Here is a 9,849-nt window from a genome sequence, read left to right as displayed (position 1 = left end):
TGCCACCTTGTGGTGGTGAGGTGCAATAAGGAATAAGGAATGAGAGATGTGCAATTCCCTTACCAATAATATAAATATAAAGTGTAAAGTGTAAAAGTGTAAAGTTAGGTAAAGTGGGTGCTACAGTGTGTTGTTTATTTAAAGTGAGTGTGTGTGCTGTGGGTGTGTTGATGGCCTGTTATTGTTAGGTGCCAGTTAGGGCCGTACAGAATAGTTTGAAGCTTTATTCATAACGTTGACATTCAAATTCTAAATCAACATTCGAATAATTTTTTTTTTAAACATGTATCATAAATGATGCAGCCTGTTTGGCGCTCGGCGCTCCATCAAGACGTCACCATCACCTCCGTACCAACCGTGAGCCTGAGTGGATTATTTATGTTGACGAAACTGACGAGTTATATTTATTAAAGAAAGTTGGTTTAATAAAAATAAATACTCATTTAATCAGATTAATCACTTTATTCAAATTGAGGATTTTGTTTGAGGATGAAATAAAAAAAAATAATTGTAAAACGTCAATAGAAGCTTCGAATGTAAAAGTCGGCACCGCCCTGATTCCGGTCCACCGGGGTCACGCTCTGCACGTCTGTCCTCAGGTCCGTGGCGTTGAACAAGGCGCGTCTGAAGCGCATGGGCATCACCCACGTCCTGAACACGGCCCACGCCACCGGCATCTACACCGGGCAGACCTTCTACGCCGGCATGAGCATCCAGTACATGGGCGTGGAGGTGGACGACTTCCCCGACTCGGACATCTCGCCCCACTTCAGGACCACGGCCGAGTTCCTGGACGAGGCCTTGCTCACGCACAAAGGTGAGCGCTCTGTCCAGCCAGCGGTGGACCAAGTGCACCGTTCCTCTACTGCAGGGACGTGCACAGGACTTTAGAAAGGCAGGTGCCCGAAAGGATAAAAGGGCATCAATTATTAAATGCAATGCGAGCGCGCATAACGCGCAAGCCCGATTTTTGGGGTTAATACATGTCTATGGTACATTCAGTTTCACCGATAGATGTCACCAAAACTACATAGTGTCCCTTTAATAACACAATATGCGCTCCAGACCAACAGCTGCGGGCGGCATGCCGAAATTAACACGCTGTGTTGACGAGAGCAAGAGAGAGAGCGAGAGAGAGAGAGCGAGAGAGAGAGCGAGAGAGAGAGCGAGAGAGAGAGCGAGAGAGCGAGAGAGCGAGAGAGCGAGAGAGAGCGAGAGAGAGAGAGCGAGAGAGAGCGAGAGAGAGAGAGAGAGAGAGAGAGAGAGAGAGAGAGAGAGCGAGAGAGCGAGAGAGCGAGAGAGAGAGAGAGCGAGAGAGACCGCATTAACTCACTTGTTAGTTGAAACGTGGTCCAGGTCAGGAGGGCTTGATGAAGTATTATGTCCACTGTCCCACAGTCACAGACTGTTGTCTTGATGTTTATCCACTGTCCAGACTGCATCCAGTCAAATAGCTTATTGTTAGCACTGTAGCTTTGTTGTTGTCAGCACACATTATCTCTCGAGATAAAGCTGGGAACGAGGTCACAGCACACAGGACATTCAGGAAGTCAAAAACGAATAGCGCTTGCCGATTGGTGCTAAGAACAGCAGGGCGGGTGCAAGCGCTGTGACGTAATTGGCAGACTCGACTGTCAATCAAAATTATTCTGTTTTCCATCAGAACGAATCCAGGCTGGAAGGACCTATTATTTATGAGAGGGGTGGCATTTCTCTCTCTTTCTTTACCTAATATTTAGATTCTATCGTGACATCTTTCATTTGGAAGGGCAGGGCAGTATATCTATATGTGCAACAGTAAAAGAAAATTTAAAAAAGAGGGTGGCATAAAAAGGGCACTTTCTAATGAAAAATGAAAAAGGCAGGTGCCCGGGCACCCCTTCACCCCTATGTGTGCACGTGCCTGCTCTACTGAAGTAAAAGAGTAGAAATACTCAGATAAATGAGTAAAGTAAAAGTCCTCCATTCAAATTCTACTTGAAATTAGCTTATTTGCCATCTGCCCTGGAGTTAGACGAGCAGATACCCTTTTCTTCTCTGTGCACGCATTAGGCGTAGGGAACAGCCGCACCGTTAGCCTAGCTTAGCGTCATTCACTGGAAGTCGGTGTGCCAGTGTAGCCGAGTTCCCAACAGTCACAAAATACACTCCAAATACAACTCCAAAACATTCCTGTAAACATTTTGTGACCTGTGTATTTACCAAACCACTGCTGCCTGGGCCCAGTGATTTCATCACCTCAAAAGCCCTGTTTAAAAAAAAAAAAATTTAAACAGTGTGGCTGTTCCCTAAGCCTAATGCACGCACAGAGAAGAAAAGGGTATCTGCTCATCTAACTCCAGGGTCGATGGCATATAAGCTAATTTCCCAAAAAGTTGGCCTGTTCCTTTAAGTAAAAGTAGAGAAGTATTTGCTATTGAATGTACTCAAGTATCTTAAGTAAAAGTACACATTCTACATGACAACGACCTCTATAGGTTATGGTAAAGTGGTATGTGGTCCGCTTATGCTGCTCTGATCACGTCCTCTTGGAGTTGAGGTATATATATAATGTATGAAGTATGTATGTATGTATGAAGCACATTCTCAGGGGACTCATACAGAACCAAGCATTTCACTGTAATGTACATGTAATGTACTTTATATGTGACAAATAAAACAAAAGTGGAACTTGAATAACAGCGACTGTACTCTGCCTCCTCCAGGCAAGGTGCTGGTGGACTCCATGATGGGCGTCAGTCGCTCGGCCGTCCTGGTCGCCTCCTACCTCATGATCTTCCAGCACATGAGCATCATGGAAGCCCTGACCGCCATGAGGAAGAAGCGCGCCATCAACCCCAACGAGGGCTTCCTGAAGCAGCTGCGTCAGCTCAACGAGACGCTGATGGAGGAGCGCGACGATGACGACGACACCCTCAGCCAGTGCTCCGTCATCGACGCGCACGCCCGCGCGCAGATCTTCGGCGAGGCCGTCAACGAGGACGAGTCGACCGACGAGGACGAGGAGCAGAGCATGGTGGGCGTGAAGGCCCACTCCATCATGATGGAGGAGGAGGGCGACGCGGCCAGCACCATGAGCAGCGTGGCCTCCTCCGCAGCCGCCGCCGCGCTCAAGAGCGGCGTGATCGGGATGAGGAACGGGCCGGACCGCCGGGGGCCGACGGAACCCCAAGAGGGGCTGGTCCTACCCGGGAAAGAAGGCGAGGAAGACGCGGAAGACGACGACGGCGTGGGCAGCATGATCCGCGAGTGGCAGAGGAGGAACGAACAGTACCAGAACGAGGACTGGTGGGCGGCGCAGCTGAACAGCGACGATGAGGAGGACGGAGAGGCGCTTCCCGGCGGCAGGAAGAGGACGGACGGCGGAGATGCGGACCTGGAGAGCGTGACCAGCGAGGACGTCCGCTCCGTGAAGGAGCGGGTGAAGAGGCGGCTGCGGCGCGCCCCGTCGGACAGCGTGTCCACCGCCAGCTGCAGCAGCTACTCCGACCTGTGGAAGCAGCGGCTGAGGGAGATCGAGGAGCAGGCCGCCGCCCGGTACCGCAAGAAAGACAAGGAAGAGGAAGACGACAGCGAGAGCAGCGCCACAGAGGGAGGAGCGCCGGCGAAGAAGAAGATCGACGATGAGCTCGAGAGCCTCATGTCTGAAACCAGCTCCATGTACAACTTCTGTCAGAAGAACAAGGAGAAGCTGACGCCTCTGGAGCGCTGGCGCGTCAAGAGGGTCCAGTTCGGCTGGAACAAGAAAGACCGGGAGGACGGAGAGAAGAGCTCGGTGTCGGGGGGCAGCGAGGTGGAGGCGGAGGCTCGGACGCCGTCCCTGGACGAGGTCAACCTGACGGCCTACCAGGCCTGGAAGATGAAGCAGCAGAGGAAGTACGGGCAGGAGGACAAGGGCGAGATCCTGGAGATGCTGCGCGGGGACAACTCCGCCACCGTCAGGCGGAGGCAGCGGCGCGAGGAGCTCCTGGAGCGCTCGCGGAAGACCCTGGAGGAGAGCCAGTCGCAGTGCGGCTGGGACAACGAGAGCCAGGTCAGCGGCGGCACCATCCCACTCTCTGCCTTCTGGGCCGGGGCGGGCGTCACGGGGGGCCCGCCGAGCGGCGCCAACGATGACACCATGTCGATGCTGAGCGGCAGGTCGTCCGTCATGTCCTCCGTGTCCCAGCCGCGTGGCGCCAGATCGGGTCAACCCATGGGCCCGATGGCCACGCCCCCCCTCCCTCCCATACTCCCGGTGCCCACGGTCCTGGGTCCCGGAGGTGAACCCATGGTCAACTTGGCCAGCATCCAGAACTGGATCGCTAGCGTCGTCTCCGAAACCCTGGTCCAGAAGCAGAATGAGATGGGCCTGAATCCTCCCTCGCGTGCCGGATCGGTGCTCGGCTACGGCGGCGGAGCGGCCAGCATGGTGTCCGGCCGGGCCGCGGACGATGACAAGGCCTCCTTGCTGAGCGGATGTTCGTACACCGGCGCGCTGTCCCGCGGCCGCGCCGACAGGGCGGAGTCAGTGCTGTCCACCGGCAGGGCGTCCCGCGTCTCGGGCCTCACCGGGACGGGCTCTGCCTCTGCACTGGGCTCCTCGCTGGGCGCTAGAAAGAACAAGATCACCACCACCAGCGTGCCGCTCTACAGCCTCTTCCAAGACCAGGTGGACCTGAACAAGCTGAACGCCATGGACAAGGAGATGCAGTCGGAGATGAGGGAGAAGATGGCCGTCTACGAGAAGAAGAAGATCCTGGAGGACAACAAGCGCAGCACGCTGTACAAGAAGAAGAAGCCCAGGGAGGATGAAGATGAGGAGGAGGAGAGGAAGAGGAGAGAGGAGGACTTCCTGGCGGAGACAAAGAAACCGGAGAAGAAGCCGCGCTCCTACGGTCTCTCCGGGTGCCTGAACATCAACGAGCGGCTGGAGAGAGAGAAGAACACCAGCGTCGACGACTGGCTGGCGAGCGTCAGGCCGCCGCCGAGGAGACCGGCGGACGGGACGGAGGCCGACCTGCCGCGGGACGACGCCTACGACGACCTCGACGCCTCCGCCTCCGAGTTCGGCTTCCCAGACGAGGGATACAGGTCGAGGTTCCGGGACGACGGGGAGGCGCCGGGCGGCGGGGACGTCAGCCCCGAGCCTCGCTACCGGGCCGCGAGGTCGGCCTTGGACTCCCGGTACCCCTCCAATGGATTGGCAGAGTCCGGCGGCAGCGGCGGGGCCAGGAGGTCGTACGGAGCGGTGAACGAGGAGAGCGAGGGGGGTCACCAGGACTACTCTGCAAAGCGAAGGCTTGACTCTGGGCTCGAGAGCGGCGGGCCGGAGGGGAGGTGGAGTAGGAGAGAGGAGACGGAGGACGGAGAGGAAGACGACGTCACGGCCTTCATCAACCAGACCAGGCAGAGGATCCGGGCTCGAGCCGCCGCTGAGCCCGTGGACGACGAGGTGCTGGAGGCCTGGAGGACGCAGCAGCGGTCCAAGTCACGGAACAGTGACTCTTAACGACCGGCGTTACATTAAAGCGCCACTCTGTAATCCAAATGTGAAGAATTGGTCAGCCCCCATCAAAAGACTCAACCTCCAAACCGTCCTTGAGCTCAGTCAATGAACACGTCTCCATTCCTAAGGGCTTTTAGAGGATGGCATGGAATAATCCTGTGTCTCTTGGATCTAAATAATGTATCAGCGCTTTAGGATAAGTGAGGGGAAATGTGCACCATGCTCTCTGATCGCTCTTGAGCATCGAGCGTTTTGTAGGAAATGAGAAATATTCAGCGTATTGTAATATTTTATAATGAAGAAATGTGATGTTTATTGTTCATAGGAGAAATTAAAGATGACTGGGTCTGGGAAGTGTAAACCTAGAGCCTTCACGTGCCTTCCGTGCGCTTGGAATCATGAGGTTCTATCTACGATACTAAGCTTCAACATGTTTCACATCCCAATATAGAGAACGAAAACTAATATACAACATGACACTGTTGCTGACATTTTAAGTTAGAATAATATAAATATGGGGCGCTCCAGTAGCACACCACATAGCGCGCTGAGTCGCGAAGCGGTCGCCCCGGGTTCGATTTCCCGACCCGGTGGCCATGCGCCGCATGTCTTCCCCTCTTCTCCTCCCGCTTCTCCCTCTCTCCTCTGTCGGCCCTGCGTGGCCAAAAGGTCCTGCGTTGACCAAAAAAGCTGAAAATGCTATAAATAAAATCTTAAGAAAATAAAAATAATAATATAAATATAAATGTTTCAACATTCAATTGAGTGTTTTCCTGAACAAACATGGCACTGCGTAGTATCACAAGTGTGAGGTGGAGTACATGAGAGCCAGTGAGACACTATCGGTTTGGGGAAATCCCCACCATAGAGCTACATTATGTGAATAACTCACCTTTGACCCGCAGACACAACATCATAATTCCAAGGTCACGCTTCGTTGCACAGCGTTGCACATCGTTGAATGTAAAGCTGATCCTGCTGATATGACATGTTGCACATTTGTTGCCAACTGCACATTTTGTGATGTACGACTTCTACACCATTTTGCATGGTGACTATAGTTAGTGTTAGTGACTAGTTATTGTGACTAGTTATTGTGACTCGGGTGGGTTAGTGACTAGTTATTGTGACTCGGGTGGGTTAGTGACTAGTTATTGTGACTCGGGTGGGTTAGTGACTAGTTATTGTGACTCGGGTGGGTTAGTGACTAGTTATTGTGACTCGGGTGGGTTAGTAACTAGTTATTGTGACTCGGGTGGGTTAGTGACTAGTTATTGTGACTCGGGTGGGTTAGTGACTAGTTATTGTGACTCGGGTGGGTTAGTGACTAGTTATTGTGACTCGGGTGGGTTAGTGACTAGTTATTGTGACTAGTTATTGTGACTTGGGTGGGTTAGTGACTAGTTATTGTGACTCGGGTGGGAATCACTAGATAATGTTCTGATCAGACTAGAGTCACCGTATTGTAATATCACGATATTGCGATACAGTATTTTACCTTTTTTTAAGGTGAGACAGTCCCCCGTAATAGGCAAAACAAATATTTTAATAGATATCACTATGAAATGTCCCAGTTTGTTATGTACATAAAAACTAAGAAAAATGTATTACAAGTGTTCTGAATTGTATGTGTATATATGCAAATGAGCGCTAATTAAATATGCCCACATTTGCATAATTATGTCACCAAGTCTCGCATCACCAACATGGATAATGTCAGATTCAAAAACTTGGTTTCATTTTGTTGATACATTAAAAAAGAAACTTTTCACAGAAGGGATATTATATGTCCTCTTATCAGCCCATACATCAGGAAATACTGTCTACTGTCATAAAAAAATATATAATATAAATATAAAATGTACTATAAACCCAGGCTATGAATGATATATCAACAAACCCTTCTGGCATTAGAAGCAGGATATGGATAGGAAGAAATGTGGAAAGTTTGGTGTTCGTAGGTACTAGGGAAATGGAGTTCCAAGACTTTGTGTGTAAGTAAAATGCATAAAACTTGTTTTTTGAGAACACAACCTCAAAGTTCTGTATTGTAATTGTGATCTATGGACACAATCAGACAAAATTAAGTAAAATAAACAACTAAATGTGTGTTATTGACGTTTTATTGTCACTAGTTTCATAGAAGACATGTTTAGGAAGCAAAATATAACAACTTTCGGCAGCCAACTTGCCCTTCCGCGTTGCTCTGATTGGCCGAGCGCGCGCATGCCCATGACACGCTCCTCAGCCAGGCTCCGCTTAACGCAATTTATACAAATGGAAGTATTTTATTTCGCCGTAACGAATCATTAAAAAAATATACCCTTAACTGGAATATGTTGTGCTTTTACACATGTTGGATTATGTAATTGGTTTGTCATGACAAACCAATAAAAAATCGCGAATTAACCGGTGGCTACAACAACACACAGTAACTACATGCATCATTGTTTACAATGAACGGAATCGAAAGGACTGGACACGGACGCGTTAAACAGCAATCAATTAATTTAATATAACAGTCCGGTTCTGTGTTTGTTTGTGTCTGTAGATTGTTGGTGAACAACTAACTTTAGGTTAGTTTAACGCGTCCGTGTCCAGTCCTTTCGATTCCGTTCATTGTAAACAATGATGCATGTAGTTACTGTGTGTTATTGTAGCCACCGGTTAATTCACAATTTTTTATTGGTAGAGGGTGTAAAGGCACAACATATTCCAGTTAACGGTTAATTTGTTTAATGATTCGTTATGGCGTAATCAATACTTCCATTTGTATAAATTGCCTTAAGCAGAGTATAGTATTCCTGCCTGGCTGAGGAGCGCGTCGCGGCTCATGCGCGCGCTCGGCCAATCAGAGCAACGCGGAAGGGCATGTTGGCTGCCGAAAGTATTCACGCGTCCCCAACAGAAAACTTTGTCAACATCTACAATAAAGATAATATTCACATCATCTGTTTAATAATCTAATAACATCATGTTTTCAGTCTGTTCACCTCATTCCAGTCATTGTATCGCAGTAACATGGATTGTCAAGCTAAATAAATAAAGCTTGCAGCCACTGTATCGATAATAGCAGCTGCAAAATATTGCGATATATTGATGTATCGATTTTTTCCCCCACTCCTAATTGTTACATTATTTCCCCCACTCCTAATTGTTACATTATTCTATTATGCTACAGCAATAAATCTTCAGAGGACAACCACATTCATGTTCACTGTGACTTTTTTTCTGAAGAGAAGCAAAAACCAAGAAGGCTTCAGACCACAATTCCCTGGTGAGACACGCTGGGCTTCTCTCATCTGGCAAGTCATAGGTTGCTCAAAATGGCAAACATAATACTGTATCTATACAGAATTTATGAACGCCCCATCACCCATCCAAGTCCCAAAGTGTGTGTACGTGTGGTACATTACATATACATTTAGTAATTGATCTGACGCTTTTATGCAAATCCACTTACACGTTATCTACAACAAGTCAGCAGGAAGGGTACAACTCTGGCAGCTAAGGGTCGGTAAGATTGTTCATCAAACAGTGTTGAACTTGAGTGCTACAGTATTGAGTGCATCATAGTATAGACATGTAGAATAAGTAAATAGTAGTATAGACATACTAGCATAGTAGGTAGTATAGGCAAGATTATTAGTATATCATTTTTATAAATAATAATTAGATATTGATTGAAGAAATGTGTTTTTAGTTGACAACAGAAAATTGGGCGGGTTCATGCTGCCCTGACTGTGGTGGGAAGTTTGTTCCATCATTGTGGAGCGAGGACTGAGAATAGCCTGCTTCTCCTTGATGACCCTCCCGGAGCTCAGATAGGAGTGGGTCTGATGCGGCCAGAAGATGCAGAGCGTAGGGGTCTTGAGGGTGTGTAGTTAGAAGATGTAGAGCGGAGGGGTCTTGAAGGTGTGTAGTTAGAAGATGCAGAGCGTAGGGGTCTTGAGGGTGTGTAGTTAGAAGATGCAGAGCGTAGGGGTCTTGAGGGTGTGTAGTTAGAAGATGCAGAGCGTAGGGGTCTTGAGGGTGTGTAGTTAGAAGATGCAGAGCGTAGGGGTCTTGAAGGTGTGTAGTTAGAAGATGCAGAGCGTAGGGGTCTTGAGGGTGTGTAGTTAGAAGATGCAGAGCGTAGGGGTCTTGAGGGTGTGTAGTTAGAAGATGCAGAGCGTAGGGGTCTTGAGGGTGTGTAGTTAGAAGATGTAGAGCGTAGGGGTCTTGAGGGTGTGTAGTTAGAAGATGCAGAGCGTAGGGGTCTTGAGGGTGTGTAGTTAGAAGATGTAGAGTGTAGGGGTCTTGAAGGTGTGTAGTTAGAAGATGTAGAGCGTAGGGGTCTTGAGGGTGTGTAGTTAGAAGAT

The 9,849-nt window shown here is 49.2% G+C and overlaps 1 protein-coding gene across 1 annotated transcript in view; it reads left to right on the top strand.

The window, feature by feature from the left end:
- The window catches only part of dusp27 (dual specificity phosphatase 27), a gene marked incomplete at both ends in the record, with an annotated part of 163,775 nt that extends 158,284 nt beyond the window's left edge, over positions 1–5,491 (top strand). The window contains 2 exons of the mRNA XM_084338927.1: positions 600–817; positions 2,706–5,491. Of these exons, the coding sequence (XP_084195053.1) occupies positions 600–817; positions 2,706–5,491 (3,004 nt within the window). The remainder of the gene's footprint in view (positions 1–599; positions 818–2,705) is intronic.
- Positions 5,492–9,849: the final 4,358 nt, after the last annotated feature.

This window comes from Notolepis coatsorum (assembly GCF_963971535.1).
Source record: "Notolepis coatsorum genome assembly, contig: SCAFFOLD_86, whole genome shotgun sequence".
Lineage (NCBI taxonomy): Eukaryota > Metazoa > Chordata > Actinopteri > Aulopiformes > Paralepididae > Notolepis > Notolepis coatsorum.
The sequence above is the reverse complement of the archived record's forward strand: the minus strand, read 5'-3'. Positions and strand labels throughout refer to the sequence as shown.